Genomic DNA, 24182 nt, shown 5'->3' with positions numbered 1-24182 from the left:
TCCATCAAGAAATTACAATAAAATTTTCATTATAATAAAAATAATTAACACATTTTTTTTACTCAAAAATGAGTACAAATTTCATGAAAATGAGGTAAAAGTGTAAAACCAGTGTCAATACGTTGAAATGAAGTTGGATGACAAGGTTTGAATTTTTTTTATTTTTTTAAATAAATTTGTCATTACAGGACTTGGACGAACGCAGCTCTCATATTGTGTCCGCGAAGACAGCAGGAAGGTTAAGTCATTCAGCCAGCAATTCATTGTACAGTCAAACTGTACTGTAAACATCCTGGTATTCTATGATAATGTTGGACTGAATAGTCAAGGAGAAAATATAAAAGCCTGACATCGATCCTCAGCTAACATGCACTTGCTTCACTGCTCCAGTATATAATGTTTTATGTTAGTATATAATGTTTTATGTTTGACAGGATTTGAAAAACAAGGATTTAATTGTAGTAGCAGCTTATTTCAAACAATCTGGAGAGTGTTTTTTTTTTAATATTACAATTCCGGGTAAGTAAGAACTTTGTTGTTCTTTCATTTTCATGATGTTATTCATTGATTTTTTTTTTTTATCCTTCATCTTATTATCATTATTATTTTGGACAGACAACTGCTTGCCTATTGAAGATGAAGTGGACGCTAATCCTCATCCTCGGTGGGTTTTATAGTTTTAAATCTGTAGCAAAATGTGCAATTTCTAAGCAAAAATGAGTTGACATGGAACATAACAGTGTGTAGGATCTCTGTTACATCTGATGATGAATGATCACACTATGAGATGTCCTGAACTCTTTTTAGGGAGTTCCCTGGCTGAGGCTACCTTGGGATGGACGTATCATTTGTCATCTACTAAAATGAACTGGACAAATGCTAGAAATTGGTGCCAAAAACACTACACAGACATGGTGGTGATCCAAAACCAGACAGAGAACAACTTTGTAGTCTCCAAGCTGCCAAACAAAACACAAGGTCCATATTACTGGATTGGAATCACCAAAAACCACAAGAATGAAACTTGGACTTGGATTGGGAATAACAGCACATGGATTGGTGAAGAATCATGGGCAATCGGCGAGCCAAACAACAACTATTACACTGAGTTTTGTGTAGAGATCTACGTCAACCACGGACCAAACCGAGGGAAGTGGAATGATGAGAAATGTGCCAATAAAAAAACTGCAGTTTGTTATAAAGGTATTTAAAGTTGATTCTTTTTGAAGGCAGATTTAGAATGAATCAACTTTGTTTGTCCAAAGAAAAATAAGTAGAGGTGTTAACAGTTTCAAAAGTGGCGCAGGTTGTTTTAGCTGTGCATTTCTTCTTAACAGCCCATTGTAATGCAACATCATGTGAACAAGGAAGATGCCAGGAGACCATAGAAAACAAGACCTGCCTCTGTGAACCTGGGTTTGAGGGAGACAGGTGCCAAACAGGTGAGGAGAGAACTCTCAAGAATACAACTGTAGGTGATGTCTACAAGAACAGGTTAACACTATTTCCAAAAATGTAAAATCACATGCTTATATGCACATTTTCACAGTATTTGTTCACTGTAATTCGTCATTCTGCACATAAGCAGTTTACAATTATAATGGGGCCAGATGTACTATTCACACTTCTTAGTAATTTATCAAACAATGGGCAATTTGTAGGCAAAGCTGAATTCAGGAAACTACCATATGATGTGCAATTCCTCAGAGCTGAGGAATGACAAAGAGCCAGACCGCAATATATTTTTGATCTCATTATAAATCCATTTTCCACTATCTCTTCCCGCACAATACCCGTGACATACTTCCCTGACTCTTACTACTCTCTCTGGAAAATTAGATGTTTTTTGGCAGAATTTTCACATGGTCATCACAAGCCCTGCATCTGTTTCCTTTGTTTTCCTGAGACCTCGCTGGCGATAACATTTGACATTTGACGAACAAAAATATTTGTTAAAATACATGTATGCACTTTGAAAATGCATTATTTTCACAATAGAAGCGATTGTAAGATATTACATAAGTAACTGTTCAACCTGTTTGTTCCCTCTGCAGTGGTGGAATGCCCCCCTCTGTCTCAGCCTGATAACGCAAACCTGAACTGCTCGGGAGGAAACAACATATTCAACACAACCTGTCAATTTAAGTGCAACCTAGGTTCCATCATGATTGGCTCGCCAACTGTTACCTGTGGGGTCACTGGGGTCTGGAGCGGCCCAAGACCTTCTTGTGCAAGTAATTATGAGAAGTTAATTATAAGTTTAAACATGATTTGAAATGACTAAGTACTGCCGACCATTTCATGTACCGGTTTTGTTGTCTGTCGGGATTCTGTTTTTGAGTGAATTATTATAAAGGTTATTATTATGATGGGCAGCAGCAGCAGAAGTAGTAAAACACTGTTACATCCCACTGTCAGATATTGTATGACTGCAGGATAATAATCACTGTTTTTTTTTCATAGGCTATAAGCAAGCTCTGTTGGTCGTAGCTGGGTGTGGAGCCTGCTCCGCCTTCTGCTGCATCTGCTTTTGCTGGATGAAACGCAGAAAAAGTCAGTGTTCCTCAATTACACTTCATAAAAACAAGAAATCCAAAGCATGTTCATTACAACATGCCTCATCGTTGATCTGTTTGTTCGTTTCTCACAGGAAAGAAACTTGCCCAAGGAAGGTCAGTGTCGAAATTAGACATGTGGCCACAGCAGCTCCACCCGTTTGTACAATCCTCAGCAATTAAACAATTTCACTTGTCCTTCATAGGCAGACTGAAGAGGAAACGGTTCCATCGAGTGATGTGCTCGGATGAATGACAACTGGAACCTCATCATGTCTTGTTAAAAATACCTATACCTTTATGCATGTTTATTCATATTAATTCTGATGCATTGTTAATAAATAAACCTAAACACTCACTGAATGCTGTATTTGATATCAGTCAGTTAGGCATTTTGTTTTATATTCTTTATGTTACATTTTATATATTGCATGGATCTAAATGATGTAATTGTGTGTGATGTCATAAACTCAAACATCAGAGTTGCATTTCTGTAGAATCATTTTTAAATGAATGTTATTAAAAAAAAATTTATAAAAAGTTTTTGAAGTGTGTGTGCATATGTCTGTCCCCAGTTTTATGGTTAGTTGTTTCACAACCTTCCTGGGAGGAAGCTCTGGTAGAAGTGATATTGCAAAATTGGTCATTGACTCATTCCCTAAAGGACAAACGCTTTGCCATTGATTGTCTACAAAGAGGAGTAAATGCAATGACAAGAATGATCAACTGAAGACAGATCAAATGGTAAGACCTGTGAAACATCAGTGCAAGGCTTGTTTATTCATACATGTATGATTTTATACTGTCCCTTCACTCTCATATACAATTCTCATCTTTTTTAATTGTTTCAGATGTCATTTAATATTAAACGAGACTTGCATCACAGGGTGCTGATAGCTGCACTGATTGTGATTGTCCAAGGTAAGTCTGCATAACTCAGTCATCAAACTCTTTTCATCACCAGTTCACATTTGTCTTATTGTCCATATACCAAATGTCAGACCTGAGCAGCAGAGGAGGAGCACAGGCATGGACATACAACTACAGCAGTCCAAATCAGAGATGGCTTGAGGCCCACCAGTGGTGCCAGAAGCACTTCACCAACATGGTGGCCATTCAGAACCAGGAGGAGACCGAGTTCCTCAACAATCTGCTGCCATTCAATCGGAAATATTACTGGATAGGGATTCACAAAGTGGCTGAAGTTTGGACCTGTGCAGACACCAATAAGAAGGTGCCTGAAGAGGCTCAGAACTGGGCGACAGCAGAACCAGATAACATAGCGGGACAGGACTGTGTAGAGATTTACATCAAGAGGGAGAAAGACACAGCCAAGTGGAATAATGAGAAGTGTCATCATAAGAAAGGAGTCGTCTGCTACTCTGGTAAAACACTCTTTACTTTGTTTGTTGAACACAGTTACGGACTCCTGTAGACTTAATATAGCATATAAGAGCTCTCTCTGTGTCTCCACAGCGTCCTGCACACAGGAGGCCTGCAGTGCTCATGCAGACTGTATGGAGACTGTGGGAAACTACACCTGCATGTGCCATCCTGGTTTTCTCGGTGCACACTGTAAAGAAGGTGAGCAAATATCATCTGTAATACAGCCACTAAGTGGCACAAACCATTATTCATGCAGGCATTGCTAATTGGTTCATTAGTTACTTTTTCTATGCACCTCAAGAAAAGTGATGCATCATAGTGAGTGGTTGAGCTACTCATTACTTAATTACCTCTGGGGTAAAGCTTAATCATACAAAACTAACTAGTTCCCAGAGAATAATGACAGGGCCATTCTCAAAAATATTGTAATCATTATACACAGATCACATATATAATGTTACATCTACAAAATATCTCAGTGTCTTAAACAATAATAAATAGTTTTAAGATAAATTGGGGATGGTATTACCACCTTATAGTTGTACGCCTGTATATGTAGGGCTGTATATGTAGGACTGTAACGGAATTGTTATGTGCTTACATGCTTGGTCAACAAAGCTGACTCGACAATGCTTCAAATATGGATGTTGGTGCAAAGAAGCCACAGATTCTAAAATGTGGATGTTTCACAGACATCATCAACCTGTAAAAACCAAAGATCAGTGTCACCAAGTCACCATCAAGCCAAATGTAAAATCTGGCCATAATCTCTTTTGTTGTTAGAAATAATTGGATTATCCATCCAATTATTTAGAGGGCGCAGTTGCCTTGACTTTTGACCCCTAAAATGAAATCACTTTATCCTTTCCCATTTAGATAATTTTCTTCAATGAATTAAATAACATATTTTCTTTTGTTCTCTCTTCAGCAATCAAATGCAAACCCTTGCCAGATCTAGAACAAGGTTCCCACCACTGTTTCCATCCCTATGGGTCCAATCGTTTCAATTCTTCCTGCGTGTTCCTCTGTGAACTTGGCTTTCGGTTGGTAGGCACGCCTCAACTGCTGTGTCAAGCCAGTGGTCTATGGAGCCACCCTGTTCCTCAGTGTCAAGGTATGGAACTCAACACCAACAGTCAAAATAATTATTTCAGATGTCAAAGTTTAAAATATGTTTTTACTGCCTATCATAGCTGAGCAGTGTCCAGTTCTGAACCTCACCGACTTCAGTGGGGGAAGTATGAACTGCAGCCATCCCATCACACCTTACAGCTACAACTCCACCTGTGAGTTCAGGTGTGATGAAGGCTATGAGCTCACTGGACAGGACCAGATACAGTGTGACCACACCGGCCAGTGGACAGCCAGTGTCCCAACATGCACAGGTACAGTGAGTGTCATTATCTTTGAATGTAAATTAGACAAAATGATGCTTTACACTTAACCACATTTTTTTTTAAATTATTATTTCATGTTAGTTTGTGTATTTTTTGTGAAGTCTGATTGAAATATTTTGTTTAAATACTTTCTACTTTACTTTCTTTTCTGTACTGCTTGAATGTTGTTATTGTATTGACTGCCACCTTTTACTAATATGGCTGGCCTCAGTGCATAGTCACTTCCTGTCTGGACTGTAGCAGATCAGTTTCAGGATCACTCCTGTTATCATTTCACTTCACACTCATTTATGCCTGCATTGGATAAACAACATTGTGAGTTAACGTGGACTGGCAGTTACTGTTTTCCCTTCCTGTAAATCGTATCAGATTATTCATGAACTCATGCTCAAGCTATGCCCTTAAAAGTGGAGTCAAAACACACCGCCGTTCAAACTGACATGTGTCATGAGAACATTGCATGGCCTTTGTGTGATTGATATCTGTGTCCCGTCATAGTGAGAAGGTGCTCCCCCATTTCCGTCCCTTTTACGGGCAGCATGACGTGCGTGGACACTATAGAGGTCTTCTCCTTTGGGTCACAGTGTAACTTCACCTGCCAGGAGGGCTACTTCCTGACTGGAGACAACACACTTACCTGTCTGGCCTCTGGAGAATGGAGTAAATCTACACCTACGTGCACAGGTGAGTCACACATTTTTCAGGGGCTTCTCAAAAGCAACAGAAGTTTCCTGAAAATAAGGAAAATAACACAGCTCTGGTGAACAATAGTCTTTCTTTTTCTCCAGTTGTACAATGCAGCAGTCTAAAGACTGCTCTGCATTCCATTATGCAATGCCAACACCCTGTAAGGGAGCACAGCTATGGCTCAATATGCATCACGCAATGTGAAGAAGGATTTGATTTGATTGGCACAAACCAGACAAAATGTTCTTCACGGGGGAACTGGAGTCATACACTTCCTCTTTGCCAAAGTATGATCACAGAAGACTAAAGTATAAAATATAATATAATAAAATACATGCAAAGTGTATGTAATTTTTTTCTCCTTATTTGTCTTTATTCAAGCTAAGAGGTGTAATCCGTTTATTCCTCCTCCTCATGGATCCCTATCCTGTTCCGACCCAAATGGCTTCTTCAGTTTTGGTTCTCGGTGCACAAAATCTTGTGACGAGGGCTTTCTACTGAATGGGACGTCCAGCACCGAGTGCACCTCCAGGGGCGTGTGGAGCGTAGACATCCCATCTTGCTTTGGTAAAGTAAATGCTAAATGTCTGCTGTTACAGTTTAACAAGGGAGAGGACACAAACGCACAACATTGAGGTAGATGTGAAGCAAGCGGAGAATTGTATTCACAAAGTATAGTTGAAAATACAAAATACAAAGTGGACAGGACACTGACAATAAAAAATAGCCTAGGACCTAGAAATGTAGGAAAAGTAAGGCTTAAACTCCAAAATAGTAGTGGTAGACTGGTGCTGTGTGCCAAATGGCGTACTTGTGCACTAACACTTACTATTTTGATTGCAAAAGTGCATTCACACTGTCAAGTACAGAAACATGCAGTGCACGACAAGTACCAGGATGATGCACTCAAAACACCCCAAAAAAGAAGTGTGAAATGCTGGTCACTTTCGACCCAAACAGTCTTCATCTTGGCTCTGTAGAGGAAGGGGCGGGGCTACCGGGGTGAAGAATTTTCAAACTTAGGCTCTGAGGAAACTGCAGATGTTCCTGAACACCACACAAAAGTTGGTTGTTTTTTCACTACTGCTGCTGGAAAAAAGAATCAGTGTGTTTATTGAGTGTGTTAAACAGAGGAAACAAAAACATGTTAATGTCTGAGTAAAATAATTAAAGCTGCAGATATTTTGGAGGGTGATGTGTTCACATGCTGAGGTCATTTCCAGTCGTTGCAGAACAACAATGTGCGATTTGAAACAACATTACTCTGTCAAAATACCTGCTCTACACAAGTAACATGGAAGAGCACTATTTGGAACACAGTATGGTGGTAAACATATTGAATGGGCTGATTGCATAGGAGGTGCAGGTGCAAATGGGAGAAGGTAAAATGGGTGTGGCAGGCAGGTGACTGGGCACAGACAAAGTAAGAAGGACTGGGGACCTCTTGTGGTGGGAGGTGGTAACACAGAGAATGAAAGATCCAAGTTTTATCCAAAGGCAACTGGACTTGTTTTAGTTTTTTGAAGATGTTTCGCCTCTTTTCAGAAATGCTTCTTTACTTCTGACAGACTGGAAGGGGGTTTCCAGCTTTTAACTTTTTGTGGGGTTTTCAACACCTTGAGAGTCATTGAGTTAAGAGTTGACTCTTTGTTGCCTACGAGAACCTTTACAGACAGGGAATGACAAACCAAAACCATCACAATCTGCATTCTAATCATAATCAACATGTTACACTGTAATTTCATGGTTTAGATTGCATCTTGATTCCACTTTACTACATAAAACATGTTGTCTGTCTTTACTTTTCTCTGTTCCTCTCAAGCTAAGGAATGTCCCACACTGAACTCTACACCTCACGGCTCCTTAACCTGCTCTGATCCTCATGGAGAGTTCAGTTTTGGTTCTCGGTGCATGACAACCTGTGAGGAGGGCTTTCTTCTGAATGGGACAGCTGACACAGAGTGCACCTCTCAAGGCACATGGAGCACAAACTTACCACATTGCTTGGGTAAATAAATCCCTGTATTATTATCTGTCAATCAAAAACTGACCTTCTCATTTAAAGGATTAGATGGCATGACAGTACCTATAAATATGTCATTGCCCTCTATTTCTGTTTCTCCCCTAGCTAAGAGATGTCCCCCTCTCAAACCTCTCCATGCCATCTTACTATGTTCTGATCCTCATGGAGAGTTCAGTTTTGGTTCTCGGTGCACGACAACTTGTGAGGAGGGTTTTGTCCTGAATGGGATGGCTGACACTGAGTGCACCTCACTGAGCACATGGAGCACAGACATCCCACATTGTTTGGGTAAAGAAAGGGCTGAATGTCTACATCCTAATCTGTTAATTCTCATCAACATACGAACATATATTTCAAGGTTTACACAGTGTTCAAACACTATTTTATGTGTTAAAACTCAAAAAATATGTTCCTGATCTTTCACTCGTTCTGTTGTCCTCCAGCTAAAAAGTGTCCCACATTAATCTCACCCCCTCATGGTGCCATACTCTGCTCTGATCCTCATGGAGAGTTCAGTTTTGGTTCTCGGTGCATGACAACCTGTGAGGAGGGCTTTCTTCTGAATGGGACAGCTGACACAGAGTGCACCTCTCAAGGCACATGGAGCACAAACTTACCACATTGCTTGGGTAAATAAATCCCTGTATTATTATCTGTCAATCAAAAACTGACCTTCTCATTTAAAGGATTAGATGGCATGACAGTACCTATAAATATGTCATTGCCCTCTATTTCTGTTTCTCCCCTAGCTAAGAGATGTCCCCCTCTCAAACCTCTCCTTCATGCCATCTTACTATGTTCTGATCCTCATGGAGAGTTCAGTTTTGGTTCTCGGTGCACAACAACTTGTGAGGAGGGTTTTGTCCTGAATGGGATGGCGGACACTGAGTGCACCTCACTGAGCACATGGAGCACAGACATCCCACATTGTTTGGGTAAAGAAAGGGCTGAATGTCTACATCCTAATCTGTTAATTCTCATCAACATACGAACATATATTTCAAAGTTTACACAGTGTTCAAACACTATTTTATGTGTTAAAACTCAAAAAATATGTTCCTGATCTTTCACTCGTTCTGTTGTCCTCCAGCTAAAAAGTGTCCCACATTAATCTCACCCCCTCATGGTGCCATACTCTGCTCTGATCCTCATGGAGAGTTCAGTTTTGGTTCTTCGTGCCTGACAACTTGTGAGGAGGGTTTTGTCGTGAATGGGACAGCTCACACTGAGTGCACCTCTCTGAGCACATGGAACACAGACGTCCCTCAATGCCTGGGTAAAAGAAAAATCTCAATCATTAGCGAGTGACCATAAATACACAACGAGCTCTTAATTTAATGGTTAAGATAACATAATAAGGCTTTTAAATTGCTTTGTCCTTAGCTGGTTGTTTTTCTTCTAGCTAAAAGATGCCCCACTCTAAGCTCTCCCTCTCATGGGTCCTTAGTCTGCTCTGATCCTTATGGAGAGTTCAGTTTTGGCCCTCGATGCATGACAACCTGTCTGAATGGGATAGCTGACACAGTGTGCCTCTGTGGGCATGTGGAGCAGAGGAATACCCCAATGTCAGGGTTATAAATCAAAACATAAGCGCTGCACTCAGCATATATACCTCTTTACATGTGTTCATACATTGTCTTTACATCATAATCCACTCACAAGCTATTTCGGTAACTTGACATGCCTTGGATCAGAGGTTAGGTCTGGTAGGAAACACGTCTCTGTCACTTTGCTCCAGATGATGAAAACTGAAGCTGAAGTGAACTCATGTTTTATGTTTTTTATCTGCAGCACGTCAATGCCCCCTTCTGGCCGAGGCACCACAGCATGGGAAGATTAACTGTAGCCATACACACACCCCTTTCACTTATGGCTCCCACTGTGACTTTGAATGCAGTGAAGGTTTCTGGCTGAGAGGAACATCAACAATGACATGCAACAGCTCAGGACACTGGAGTCAGGGTCTACCCAGCTGCCAGCGTGAGAGCACAGCATCACCTTAATCTTATTCGTTTTGTTGTATACAGGTTATCAAACAGCTGATGTTTTATTACAATGTTTGTCTTGTCCTTTTCAGCTGTGCAATGTGAGGCCATCAGTACCTTGTCTTTACCCCTATCTATGAACTGCTCCCATCCTCTGGGGAATTTCAGTTTTGGCTCTCAGTGTGTTTTCACCTGTGAAGAGGGATTCTCCCTGAATGGCACCGCGGCGCTGCTCTGCTCCTCCTCTGGGTTCTGGATTGACAGCCAGCCCACCTGTACAGGTAAATACATTTCTGAAAAACAAAAACTGATCTTTTACTTAAAAAGTTTTTTTTATTATTATTCATAAAATTACAGTATTTTCTTAGGTAAGAGTGTGCAACCTCTCTTCCTTAGTTCGCTGTCTACCTCTACACTGCTAAAATAAAGCTTAACCCTTAAATTATATTAACACACATGCCCCACATTAATGACATTTTCTAAAAATGAAATATACAGTGATTGTAATATACTTGTATTCATTATAGTATTTGTGGTCCTATGGAAGGTATGTCGGTGGAGACTGGCACGCTGATGTATTTTGGTGTTGGGGCAGCCTCTGTGGTTGGGATACTTGGCCTGTTGGGACTGACTTTGCTCATCATTATATACTTTAAGAAAAAAGGTGAGACCTACTGCAATGATGCTAACTCATTCACAACACTTTGAGGCACAGTGAGTGTGTTTCTAATACTATCTTGTGATCTTTGCAGGAAATAGGATCATGTCTGATGTCCCAGCATGGGGAGAAAGAGAGAATCCTGCATTTGAATTTTGACTTTTTGTTATTTCCTGAGACTTAATGTTGCTTAATGAATGCTTTTTGTTTTTTATGAGAAGCTTGGTAGTTATTGTTTTGTACTTGTTCCTAAACCATGATTGCAGTTTTTACTTAATCGTCATCATATCATATTTCACAATTCATGCATGATCCACGTAACGTTTCTGTGCAGCTTTTGCTTTGTGCCCCGCTTGTATATTTTATCAATAAACTTCTTTTCATTTTCTTTTTGTTTTATTATATTTTATTTGTAGCTCCCTCATCTAGTGCCACAAACCAAACACTGGATCAGCATTGTAATTCTCTCAACATTTTCCAGTGTCATGTGGTACAGTGTGGGATGCCCTCACTAGCAGCTCTGTGTAGCCACATATGACAGTTGAACACTGGGGTCAATCGGGGAAGCAGCAAAAAACCTCTGAGCTTGCCAAACTGCCACAATGTGTCACTTTAGCACATTTAGTGACCAGAAAGCTCACGTCATGGAGTGGTTAGGAGGTGATCTATTATCAGTCTCTGCTCAATGTGTCACACTGGGCACTGAGCCCACATTGAGAGGAAATTCCCTCCCCCGACTGTAACTACAGTATATCTAAATTTGAAAGATAATTGATGCAAAATTTGAATTAAGTGTAAAAATGTCATACTCTGACTGCTATATAAAGATCTTCCTTGTTTATCTGCGGCAATGGAATACCCAGACTTTATATACCAGCTGCAAATGGCCTTTGGAGTATCTTCAGCAAAGCGTGTGCATCTGTCTTGGCACTGCAACAGCGTGAAGCCAATTATAGCAGTTAAAAGACAGAGGGTTTGTGGCCTGTGGTTGGCATGAAGGGTGCAATAAATAACCGAACTGTTGACAGGAAACTGTTTGGCTACCATCAGAATAATAATGAGGTTATTGCTACCCGCTGTGACCGTATGATCACGTTTGATTATTTTTCTCCTTCCACCCACTGCTGCTGGCAGCCATGTATGCATGCCAACTGCGCACAGGCTCACACACAAGAAGGGAAAAGGCCCCGCAGGTGAGCACCTTGGCTTCCTTCCCTGATATTTAAGTCTGGCTTTTCTCCCTTCATCTACCTTTAAGATACAAGGACATGCATTATGATACGTTAGTCCTTACAACAAAGAGTGTTGTTCCTCCTAATACATGAGCATGCACAAATGGACATGCCAGCAGACACTTAGAGCAGATACAGACACAGATACAAAGGGGCACACAGAAACACACACATAAGTATACTCTGCTGCTCACTTTTTTAGCTCTGGTTGGCAGTAGCGTACTATGGTGACAGACAGTTAGATTGTTCCTGACCATTGACTTGCGCTCTCTGCTCTGCGAGGTCTGATTTCATAGTGGGAAATATGAGATGGGTCCAAGAGGGGGTTCACGGCTGGGGCAAGGAGGCACTCCATACAGTGGAGCTTCATATCTCCGTGTCACCCTGGGCATTCTCCCCTGACACAGCTTTCAGCCCCTCCGTTGTCTGGAGCCCCCTCCCTGGGTTTTTCTCAACCTGCCTTCCCAGGATTGGTGCATTCCAGCTGGGCACAGTGCCTGGGTGGTCGCCCCCCCCCTGTGCGTTTTGACTGGAGGAAGGAAAAGGCAGAAAAATGCAGCAAGGGCCTTTGACCGCGAGGAGCACAATGTGAGCGTTGATGATGGCGGCGTGGATGTGATGCTTACCTGCCACTGACCCATACAGCTGTCATAGCCCAGCGTTTTACAATCTGATGATCCACCCAACAGCCGGGGGAAGATGTCTCCCTGACCTGTCACCTAGATTGGACCGATAAGCATTGAGGATGGACTGACCTGCCTCTGACCCTCAGCATGAATACCCCATCTTCATACCCACAAATCAGCCTGTGCCTTGTACTTAAATCACACAGAATATTCACTGTTTCATATTTATTACTTTTTGATTATTGTTAATTCATTCACGATGAACAGCATACATGCACATTGTAAGAATAAATACACAGCCAAATAGCTATTTACATGAATAGATGTAGTTATGCTTTCATAATCTAACATTCAAACATAGTGAGAGAGGTCCGACAGTATCATGCACACAAAGGGAAACATTAAAGAGCCTGTGCTGTACAGAGAGGTTGTAAAGCATACAGTAAAAGGCAGTAGTGTAATCATATTTGTATAGAGGTGAATATGGTATATTGCATGGTATCACAGTGTACCCATGTCCCCGTTTGACGGTTTTACATCCGCTCACATAACTACCTTAGCACTTTGGCGATAAGTCATGTGACCAGAGCACGCTGCAGAGTGAGGGAGACGCACTGCTTCTCACTGACCTCCACCCTCAGGAGGTGAAGTACGAGTCCTGCATGGAGTAGAGGCGGTCGATGGGAGTGAGTGGAGACGAGTCACCCAGAGAGAGGCAGTCGCTGTCAGCCACATGACACAGAGGGTCTCTATCCATATCACCGTACAAGCCCTTAAAGCCTGAAAAAATACACGACGTCACGGATCAATGGATTGTCAGTATATAATCTGATCATTAGTGGGGACATGTCACAGATTTTTTCACATAAAGTTTAGTCTATTCATCATTAGCAGCATAATGTACTGTATATAATAGTGGATGTATGTATGTAATAGTGGCATAATGTCTTGTGTGGATCTGATGTAAACTTTATAAAGTTAAAAAAAAAAAATAACCCTGGTGATGTTATCACATAATAATTGACGATGTCATTTTCTTTTTGTCGGAAATTAGTTTTTTATGGATCTAGTGAAGATTGATCAACACTAAGAACTCTAAATGAGTTAAAATATCTCAGCCTCGCTATTTTTTTTTTTTTTTTTTAAATATATCACTGAATCCCTAAACGTTATGGGAGTACAATAATCACTGCAGAACCAATTTTAGTAAAAACATTTTTCAGAAGTGATGTGAAGGACTTACATGGTTATGGTATATTTTCAAGTTTTTTCGCTGTTAACTGAATATGGTTTGTCCACCCTCAGGATGCCATTCCCTCTGACACTGTTTTGGCAGTTATGCCACAAGTTTCCTGTTTACGTGCATTTTTATTAAAATTGACTGAACTCTGCCTGAACATAAGCTGCATTATAGAATCTTAGTTATTCCCCCTCCAGTCAATTATGTATTAGCAACTGAACCTTTTATCTGGCACCATACAAAAACAAAAAAAAGCAAGCTATTTTCCAATGTAAAAACATTAACTAAAAAAAGGAAAAACTGGCTACAATGCAGAAGCTAATGTGGATTCAAATGAATAATTTTAAACTATGACTGTCAAGATAAAAAAAAAAAAAAAGCATATGACAAAATAATGCTGCCTAATCATTAGTCAACATTGTAATCCTGTCACACAAGGATTAAATCAAGTCAACAGCCAATTCTCAATCATGGTTTGGCTGCTACTGAGGTGTTTTACCGTAAGGGTGCATGTGATCGCCTGGCATCTGAGGCGGGGTCAGGCCCTGTCTGAAGGGGTCTGTGTCCCAGTCCTGCTGCTCCAGTGTGGTGAGGCCCATCTGATGCTGCTGCTGATGCTGCTGATTCTGCTGAACGTGGGCATAAGAGGACCCCAGGCGCTTCATCTCAGAGGTTAAACTGCCACGGGAGGGCGCTGTGGAGCACAGGAGACCTGGAAGAAACCACACTTACTGCTGTATGTTCATGTCTTTTACTGAGCTTTTGATAAATTTGTTTTGCTGTTAATTTTTTAGCCTCTTCAGAACATTATTAACTGACTCTCAAAGTCAGTCAAAGTTAACAGCTTATGTAGCAGGATTTGCACTTAAAAATCTGTTTCCCATCACTGAGGAGGAAGGGCTACATCTAACATGCAGTACAAACAAAGAAATCATGAATAATACCTGTGTGATGTGAAGGGTGTTCACACTGCTCCTGAGTCTGCTGCTGCTCCTGCTGCTGCTGCCTCCTTGCTAGTTTCTTCATCTAAAAACATGCACCATCAGAAAATTAAAGCTGTGTATAGTCGGTCCACTGTAAAAATGTTTACTCTACAGCCCCTCCGAGTGTGCTCACTCAATTACAAAGTACGAACAGTGTGGTACAGAGCGTCTTTCAATGAAGGAGGGAAACCACAGATGAGCCCACTTTGTGAGGAAATACTGGGTTTAATCTCTAGTGATCTCTCTGCGAGATGTCATCAGTTTCCTGTATGAGGAGATAACCAGGCTGATTTCCACTCTGGCTTACAAACACAGTGAGGAAAGAGTGCTTTTATTAGCAGTGCATATGACTGTGTGTGTGTGTGTGTGTGTGTGTGTGTGTGTGTGTGTGTGTGTGTGTGTGTGTGTGTGTGTGTGTGTGTGTGTGTGTGTGTGTGTGTGTGTGTGTGTGTGTGTGTGTGTGTGTGTGTGTGTGTGTGTGTGTGTGTGTGTGTGTACACTTTGTATTACTTTGGCTCTTTGGTTCTGGAACCAGACCTGCACAACCCGGACGCTCAGACCAGTCTCTGCTGCCAAGGTCTCTCTTACCTTGGATTAAAATTCAGGTAGGAAGGAGAAAAACAGAAAGGGAGGGTAAAAAATAAAAAAGGAAAATAGAAAAAAGAGGTCATTTGAAGGTTTTAAAAAATCAGCATCACCCCAGCAATCTACCTCAAACAAAGAGAAATAGATTTATTAAATTTGTTTTTTGAGAAAATAACAAGACTGTCTAAATATCTGTGCTTTTGGAATTTGTAAAGTTAAGTCTGCTTTATGAGGAATTTAGTAAAGTCATCTGTCTACCAGCATTACAGTAATAATACAGCAGATATCTGAAACCCCGTCACATTTCTGGGCTGACTTGCAATGCATTTTTGCATCAAATATTTATTTTATATGTGTACAAGGTGACACATGACAGTGTTGTGTTGTTCTTCTATTAAAAGTTAGAGCAACTATTATTTTCCAAAAATAATGGAAAAGTTTGATACTGTTGCACACCAATAATTCAAGTCTAAGTCTCTTTTATATCCTAATTCAAATAGATCATTTTTATTTAGAAGTACATTTAAAAAGTTGACAGAAAACAAAAGTATCTGTATGTAAAAGCTGTGACATGAGGCAGGGATTCGTGTTCTCTGTATCCACATATTCTGGCGGAGCCCAGATAAACTCTACCTTTCGGCAAGGCTTGGATGAGACCTCGAAGGATGCTTTAAAGGTTCGTCTTTGTTGAGTGGTCAGAATGGTGCGAGGCCTCTTGGGACGTTTGCTCTCCAGATCTTCTGATCTAGATCGTCTGCCTCTAACTCTCCCAGGCTCCTCCTCTTCCTCCTCTTCTTCCTCCTCATCTTCACTTTTACCTGGTGGGTAGACATGATTAAAAAGAAATTCACATAAAGATCAAGACAAACACAGAGAAATCGTTTTTTACAAAAGGACAATTCATGCCATTAATCTGACAGGTTAAATGCATTATTTCCTGTTTATTTTTTGTGATAAGAGTTTTTAAATGTTAAAATGAAAATTAAACTTTACATCAATTTGCCTGAGCTCAGCTTCAGTTTGTAGTTTCTTCCATTTTCCCTAATGCTTTTTAACAGCATACGGTAACAGAGTGACCCTGAAATAATTGCATTTCATTAAGAGTAAATGGAAACAGACAGTAGTAGTTTTAGCCATATTAAACCTTAAAATCATCATATAGTCTTTTTAAAAACAAGGTTACAGAATTAACGCAGAATAAAAGTAACTGAGTCAAATCTTGATCCGGTTTGGGTCAATACAGCACTGCACTACTAAGTGATATTTTCCCATGGAATGTTTTGACCTATTGTTTGTGATATTATAACTGTTGGGTTATTTAAATAAAAAACTTAAATATATTTAACCTGACCCAGTGCTGGACTGAAGAAGCTCAGGTTTTACCCTAAAATTGTCATAGATTTTTTTCACCAAAATGAGGTGTGATATTGAACACTGCAAATTATCATTAATCAGTTACAAATAGCAACATGGAAGCATGCACAGTCAGTACCTGTGTCAGAAGAGGTTGGACTCGCCAGACACTGGTGGTAGTCCTCTCTAGCACACAGTAGCTGTCCCTCCCTGAGGACGCAGCGGTCTCCAGTCTGCAGGCGGCAGGAACAAACTCTGCAGGTGAAGCAGCGCAGGTGGAACACAGCGGCCCCGGCACGCATCACCAACTCTGCAGGCGAGATGGCCTCCGCACAGCCCCCACAACGCACTGCAAACAGACTGGACAGGGACAGGGGGGAAGGCACAAATAGAGAGAGGGACGGTGAGAGCTCCGGAAATATCAGAGTAATGCTTTTGTTTGGCTGACGAGACACCTCAGTAAGAAGTATAAGGTGAAAAATAAAAATAAAAAGGTAAGAGACTTTGTAGACTTTGGGAATGTTGCGGAGTCAAACTGTCACTCAAAACAACTGCCAGCCTGACTTCTCCCTTCTCCTCCTCCAGCCCCGACCACTCAGACACATACCCTTAGCATGGCGGGTGTGTATCTTAGCGCCTGGCAACCAGGACTGGTGAGCTTAGCCTCAGACACTGTTGCCGTGGCTCCGACTGCCGTGTCCGAGGCTGTGCTCCCGGGGAAGCAGGAGAAAGGCTCTCGGCAGGCCATGGCTCCAGGCAGAGGGGGGGAATCAGATCTCCCGGTGGGAGAGACTGAGCCACTGGTCCCACGAATTATCCGTGGAATTATCCCTAAGTCTGCTTAACCAGAGGCGGACAAAGACAGAGCCAGCCCCCAAGCAGCAGGACCATTGTCCGCTGGCTGGCACCACCGCATTTTGGGTCTGTCACGCAGGATGATGCGTCATCATTCTGGAGATGGCGTTTGTCTGCAGACCTGACTGGGTCACCCGACCAGTCAGCGCTGAGGCATGAGAAAGTGACAGCTTTTCCCCCTTTTTTTGTTTTCCCCTAAAAATACTGCATGCGGCACATAAGAATATATACCACTGATTTAAGAGTGACTGAATAAAAGATTAAGTAATTTTTCTACTGTATAACTATTGAAGTAAAAATAGGAGCATCAGAGGCTTTGTAAGGTAAAAAAAATATATATATATTTTAAATGATGTAAAGTTTTCAGATAAATTATCTAAACTATTCATGACCAAATGTTAAAAATAAAATAAGAAAAAAAGTATTTTTATGGTGATATGATGAACAGCAATCATTATATATGCTTCATATAAGGAAAACTCACAGCTAAACTATATTTTTTACTTTTAATTCTTCATTCATGTATTTTGTCTACCTCTTTTTAGAGACTTACAAGTAAATAAATACTGCGTCATATACATTTTTTAACTTATTTGCACTATCAAAACATAAATTACATACCACTAAAAGCTAACAATTAAAAAATAACAGCAATTTTTAATAAAAGTGTTAAAACAAACATGCGCAAAAGCTGTTTTAAATAAATGCACACTCAAAAGATTTCAGAATAACCTTTTAAAAAACAAAAAAATAATATTTGACTTATACAGACAAATAGTCATATTTCAATTTGAAATTCAGCTCAATATTTACAAACAAACAAAAACTCAGCCTAAACATAAAGCAAACACCCATGTTGAGATATCCCTGTCAAAAGGTATGCAGCTGTAACATCCTAAAGCCAAACATTGCTGGGACCTCTTATTGTTGCTCTGGGGTCACCGTGGAGACAGTAAAGCCCATTCCCAGAAGCTCAGGAGGGTCAGGGCCGCTTGACCCATCAAAGTCGTCTGCCCCTCGGCCCCAATGGTATGTGCTTTAATATGGCCAACATACCGTCTGTGGTATGTGCATTCCTGTGGCAACACAACATGCAACAACCAAATATTTCAAAGGAAGTGTGGCAGAGGAAATACCCGGAACATCTCTGGGTCTCTGTGATACAGCAAAGTGCTTGATTAAATGCTTCAATTTGATGCTAATGCTAGATGTCAGTGAAGAAGAAACTATGGGCATTAATGTTTTGAGATCATTCGTGTTTTCGAGAATCGCTTTTCCATTATATGCCTCGTCCAGTTCGTCTTATTATCCCCAGTACTCTTAAGCGTTGTTAATGCAAAGGTAAGAGTACCTCCAATACTTATGGAGCAGCTCAAGGTGTTTAATATTTCAGAGTTTCCGCTGACATGACTGGCCTGGAGGCCCCGCCAGGAGAGCGGGAACACTCAGTCACGCTGGATTTAGACACGGCAATTAGTGACAAGATCATTACAGAGAAATAAGTCAGCAAAATATTGCACTCCTCCACACTGACACGGGCCGAGCGAGGCACTCTCAAAGTGGATGCACTGTATCATAAGATGAGTGTTTAGCAGAAATGTACACACTTTTCCTCGGAGCCCTCCTCTCTCATTGTTCCAGCCCTGACTTCAGCGCTGACCTTTGGCAGTCGGGCAAACAGACTGCTGGTCTGGTGGACAAGCAGAGAGACAGATCCTGTTTCTGGATCAGGTTAACCTGGATCCTTTGCTGAACACACACCAACTGAGGCTGTGTATCAGATACAGATCTGCGGGTCAAGTGCACCGCCAGTCACGCCGCTGAGCCGACGGCCAATGTGCTGTCCGGTCCACCTGCCCACTGAACCGTTTAGCCAATCTAAATCTGCTGACAGTCTAACCAACCTAAACATCACATCGTCAGACAGGAATCTGCATACTGCTTGATTAAATTACAGCACAGTCTGCTGTATACACAGGTCAGGCAACCAAATATATAAATTATTAATTTCATTACACTTATCACAAAATTGAAATGCTGATCTATTGAATACAGATTCATACAGAAAACAATCAAAGACAAATGCAAGATTTACTAAGGATGGCCAAAAGATAAACCAGTCCACACATCCAAAATTACTTATTATTCATTAGTTATTCAATTTTGAAAATCTCCAGTGGTTATCTCCGAGATGTAGGTGTTAGAGGAATTTACTGTATACCATTCCCATTGGCCTTAAAATATTTTTGTAAATATTGGATTTTCTCTTATCCTCTTTTGGTTTATCAGAGTTTGAGTCACCCTGAGGTTTTGAGCACATTAAAGAAGTAAATAAAATCACAACACGGTAAATAGAAATCACAAGACATTGTGATATGAAAAGGTTAAGGAAATTGTCAAATATTGTCCCTCTAAATCACAGTTTTCCTAATGTTTGTAAGTTACACTGGTCAGCTAATCGATGAAGACAGTTTGTATCCATTTTTATCAAACATTCTGAAAATCAGTACAGTTTTAGGAAAAAAAAAAAAGATAAATAGCTTTAATGCAACTTGTTTTAATTATTTCATAATGGACAACAACCTAATTTCTTATTGTGTTTAAGTTTAACATTTAAGGTATTCAGGATGTTGCTATAAATGCCCTGGTATCTAAAAAGCATGCATCCATTCTGATTACATATTTAAACAGAGAAAAACTCCTTCGTGGGGTAACAAAAGGTTCAATACTTTTCAAACATGGTTGTAGGTTTTTTTCATTTTCATTTGTATGTGATATTGGCCTCATGCTTTTGAACTATTTTTGGAGTCTGCTAAATTCTTGCATTTTAGTTTTTGAGTAGATATCTTTGATTTGATTCTTCCTTCCTGCCAAGCTCCTTTTTAATATGAACTCCTTGGGATAAATCTGTACAATAGTGATGGCATATGGTAATAACATACAGCGTAAAAGCAGCCAGCTTTAGAGGAAATACTGGCATTACTGTCCAACAGCTCCATGAACAGGTACAACCTGGTGGTCTGCAGGGCTCTGATTTACCACAAGAGCAAAGGTAAAAACAAGACCAGATTCACCCGGTCGATCCAGCGTGTGGTAAAAGACAAGTGTTGTCACAGTATGGAATAATCACGCTAGTTTTGCTTAAAAGAAGGGGGGAGTGGGACATAGTTTGTTTGGCGAGAAACAGCACTGGCACAGTTTTAACACCCTCATCGTGGACAAAAGTGGTGCTCAAGTGTGATTGGGTGTCATAACCCCAGACAGGACAGCGGGGGAGCGTTGTGGGGGGAGTAAGAGGAGGAGCAGGAGGAGGAAGAGGAGGGGGTTGGGGGTGTTCAGAGGCGGAGCATTGGCACTGGGCCTCCTGCTAATTGGTCAGGTCAGATATCTCACGGTCGGCTGGGCGTCGTCCCATCGCTCCACGCAGGGGCTGCTGTGAGAGGAGCTTTCCAGATGCCACAGCACATAACACCAGGGCTCATGGAGCGCACTGTCCCCCAAAATAAGTTCACACCATCCTCACCGTCTCTTTTGTAGGGATGCACCAGACCTTCTGACATATGGCTCTACTCTCCTAATTACCTCTCAGCCTTGCTCTTTTCTCTGCGTTTCGGCCAAGTGCTGTTATTGCCTCTGATCCCACGAAGCATTTCCATGGTCCAACGGAAAATTGCATGTTTGACTGTTTTTTTTGTTTTTTTTTAACAGATACTTAATGTATAGGCCTCCAACACCACTGCACAGCTAATTGTTTGATTTGCAACATGAATGTGGGGAGCATTTTGGACCAATGGGCGTACTGTAACATTTCTGGCAGATCAACATTCACTAAATTGTTCAGAAATAATGTGAGCTGTTGCCTTTTAGGGTGTGTGTGTGTGTGTGTGTGTGTGTGTGTGTGTGTGTGTGTGTGTGTGTGTGTGTGTGTGTGTGTGTGTGTTTTTTTGTTTTGTTTGTTTTTTTTATCTTGGCTCTCGTTTAGGTGAGAGCTTCATCGGAAGAACAAGGGGGCGACGTGATGGGCGAATAGGAGGGAGTCAGGCGATTGGTGATTTTTTTAGGAGGGGAGGTAGGTGAGGGGGGGACCATATGTTGTCCCCAGCTTGCAGTTGCCACGCCAATGGACCTCAAAATTTTAACACATTTTGACAATGTGTCAGTTGAGCGCTACCCCTGGTTGTGTGTGAAGGTGTGAGAGTGTTATTGTGTGTGTGTGTGTGATGTACACTATACAATAGTTTTCTTACATTCCAGCCCCTCCTCCACCCTTTCCTCCTACAGTCACCTTGTTCTCTCTGTGCACCATGCCAAGTTTACTGGAAGTCGGCTCACACCATATAGACACACAAACACATAACTACACATAAAATAATAAGTACACTCATACCTCTACTATTACACTAAGTAATGGGATTATATGTAGCAAAAAAAGAGAAATCGCTTGTTTTCGTTTTCTCTCTCTCTCTCTCTCTCTCTCTCTCTCTCTCTCTCTCACACACACACACACACACACACACACACAAACACACATTCTTAGTCAAGGTCAGATCTGGACAAGGGATCTGTTGTGAAAATTAGAAAATTGCCGTAATGATACACTTCTGGTCCCCCTGCCAAAAAAGTAAAATTTTAATAAATAAAACTAGAATATATATATATATATATATATATATATATATATATATATATATATATATATATATAGTAAAGAGTTTACAACAAAATCAGTAAAGTGCCATTAGATATTTTTCCTTAACTTTTGAATATGTTTGGATACCTCCACAACACTTCAATCAAAATTGTTCTACATCTTAATTTTACTGGTTAACTATAATGAAAAAAAATAATCTATTCAAAAAGGATGAGCTAAAATGCTTTATAATTACATATAAATAAATCTATCAGCCAATAGGCCTATAAATGAAATTGTAGACTACTTCTTTTCATGTTGTTTCACAAAATATGTGCATAAACGGCAAACTCTTTTTTGTATCATTGGGTGAAGCTGAACATGGGCCGTCTCTATGCTTACTTAAAGTGTAACATCACAAAAACATAGAGAAGAGGTGAGCACTCACTCAGCATAGTCCCGCTTGCAGTAAAGTTTGCGATCCCGCAGAAAGCAGGAGTTCCTGAGCGCGTCCCCGCACGCCGCGCACCGCACACACTCCTCATGCCAGAGGCCGTCGGTGACTCGGAGCAGGAATCTGTCCCTGATGAGCCGGTGGCAGCCGGCACACACTGCGCTCCGATCCACATCTGCAGTGTGGGAAAATCCTTTTATTAGAGTACTTTTCCAATCAGCAGGGCGCAGCTGAAATATAAACTCATTTCTGTGCCTTAATTAAGTTCCATGGACAGTCAATAAAATGTGACCTCACCTCTTTATACTGAGGGAAAAGTGGGCCGCTTGCGTATTTAAGTAAAAGTGGCTATGATAGTTCTAATAGTCAATTACTTTAATAATTGCTTAACTGCAAAATAAATGTACAAAATACATTAATTTCGTTAATAGCCCATCTGTGCCAAAGAGTCGTAGAAATCAAATGCCACAAGTATCAAGCGTAAAATAGAAGTATTTATTTAAACCCACATATTACAAAGTTAACTAAATGTTTAATATACAGTACTGACATAAATATGTGTCCATGTCCATGTTTACTCACCTAACGATATTGCCGGTATATCCACCATTGCACTTCTCTGCAGAAACAATGCGAAACATTTTGAGCGCAGTTAATTGACAAAAAAGAAAACATTTGAAACTAAATTTTGACACGGGTATTTAAGTTCAAGAAACCATACCTGTAAAATGCAGTAAACGTACGTTGTTTTTTTTTTTTAACTCCCGGTTCTTCTCAGAGCATCTCAGGCGCTCAAAGTCCTGCTGCAACTTACTGCTCCGAGCGGAGAGCAACGCATCAAAGTTTCTCCTCAGAGCTTCCGACGACCTCAGAGTTATTGACTATTTAGGCTGCCTATCAATTATCCTATTAGGAGTGAACGGGAAGGAGAGAGAGAGAGAGAGAGAGAGAGAGAGAGAGAGAAAGAGAGACTTCCTCCATGTGCAGGTGCAGGTTACCTCTCTCTCCCCCCTCTCTGTCTCTTTCTGACTCTCTCCACGCTGGAAGTCAGTCGCAGTCAAACCATGAAGGCATTGCTTAGTGTTCACGAAGAGAAATGCAGGATATAAGGTCATTAAGTGAAAGGCCTACATTTCTTTCAAAACTTTAGATAGATAGATAGATAGATGGATGGATGGATGGATGGATGGATGGATGGATGGATGGATGGATGGATAGATGGATAGATGGATAGATAGATAGATAGATAGATAGATAGATAGATAGATAGATAGATAGATAGATAGATAGATAGATAGATAGATAGATAGATAGATAGATAGATAGATAGATAGATAGATAGATAGATAGAAAGAAAGGAGGCAAATTCATGTAAAAAAAAAATTGTAAAATACTTTTGTTCTGTAAATCTTTTATAAATTTGAAATATATGAACAGCATATCAATGTAATGTTTTTGGGCAGCACTGTTTACAATGTACCTTTAAATGTTTTCTTGTTACTCAGGAGGCAACATATTTACAACTTTCTTTAT

General features: G+C 40.7%; 2 protein-coding genes across 3 annotated transcripts; one reads left to right on the top strand and one right to left on the bottom strand.

The window, feature by feature from the left end:
- Positions 1 to 3218: 3218 nt before the first annotated feature.
- selp (selectin P) lies at positions 3219 to 11078 on the top strand. Its single transcript, XM_069695065.1, has 18 exons — positions 3219 to 3299; positions 3407 to 3476; positions 3557 to 3940; positions 4032 to 4139; positions 4870 to 5055; positions 5135 to 5326; positions 5837 to 6022; positions 6127 to 6312; positions 6407 to 6592; positions 7848 to 7919; positions 8217 to 8336; positions 8492 to 8677; positions 8798 to 8983; positions 9139 to 9324; positions 9840 to 10028; positions 10126 to 10314; positions 10581 to 10697; positions 10786 to 11078. Exons 1-18 carry the CDS (start codon positions 3297 to 3299, stop codon positions 10848 to 10850), a joined length of 2811 nt encoding a protein of 936 aa, XP_069551166.1. The 5' UTR covers positions 3219 to 3296; the 3' UTR covers positions 10851 to 11078.
- A 1689-nt stretch (positions 11079 to 12767) lies between these two features.
- Positions 12768 to 23940, bottom strand: lmx1a (LIM homeobox transcription factor 1, alpha). Of its 2 annotated transcripts, none has more exons than XM_069695079.1 (9): positions 23371 to 23940; positions 23232 to 23268; positions 22644 to 22824; positions 16841 to 17070; positions 15991 to 16163; positions 15283 to 15360; positions 14734 to 14815; positions 14289 to 14501; positions 12768 to 13329 (listed from the first exon to the last, which is right to left on the bottom strand). In XM_069695079.1, the coding sequence occupies exons 2-9, from the start codon at positions 23257 to 23259 to the stop codon at positions 13187 to 13189; spliced, it is 1128 nt and encodes a 375-aa protein (XP_069551180.1). In that variant the 5' UTR covers positions 23260 to 23268; positions 23371 to 23940; the 3' UTR covers positions 12768 to 13186. The 2 variants fall into 2 exon arrangements, with proteins under 2 accessions (XP_069551180.1, XP_069551179.1); XM_069695078.1 differs by having other exon boundaries at positions 15991 to 16175; positions 16850 to 17070.
- Between the last annotated feature and the right edge of the window lie 242 nt (positions 23941 to 24182).

Source organism: Brachyistius frenatus, unplaced genomic scaffold (genome assembly GCF_029030835.1).
Source record: "Brachyistius frenatus isolate BFR_SWC_R1_liver_20210118 unplaced genomic scaffold, ASM2903083v1 Contig_18, whole genome shotgun sequence".
Taxonomy (NCBI): domain Eukaryota; kingdom Metazoa; phylum Chordata; class Actinopteri; family Embiotocidae; genus Brachyistius; species Brachyistius frenatus.
Note: the sequence above shows the minus strand (reverse complement) of the source record. Positions and strands in the feature narration are given on the sequence as shown.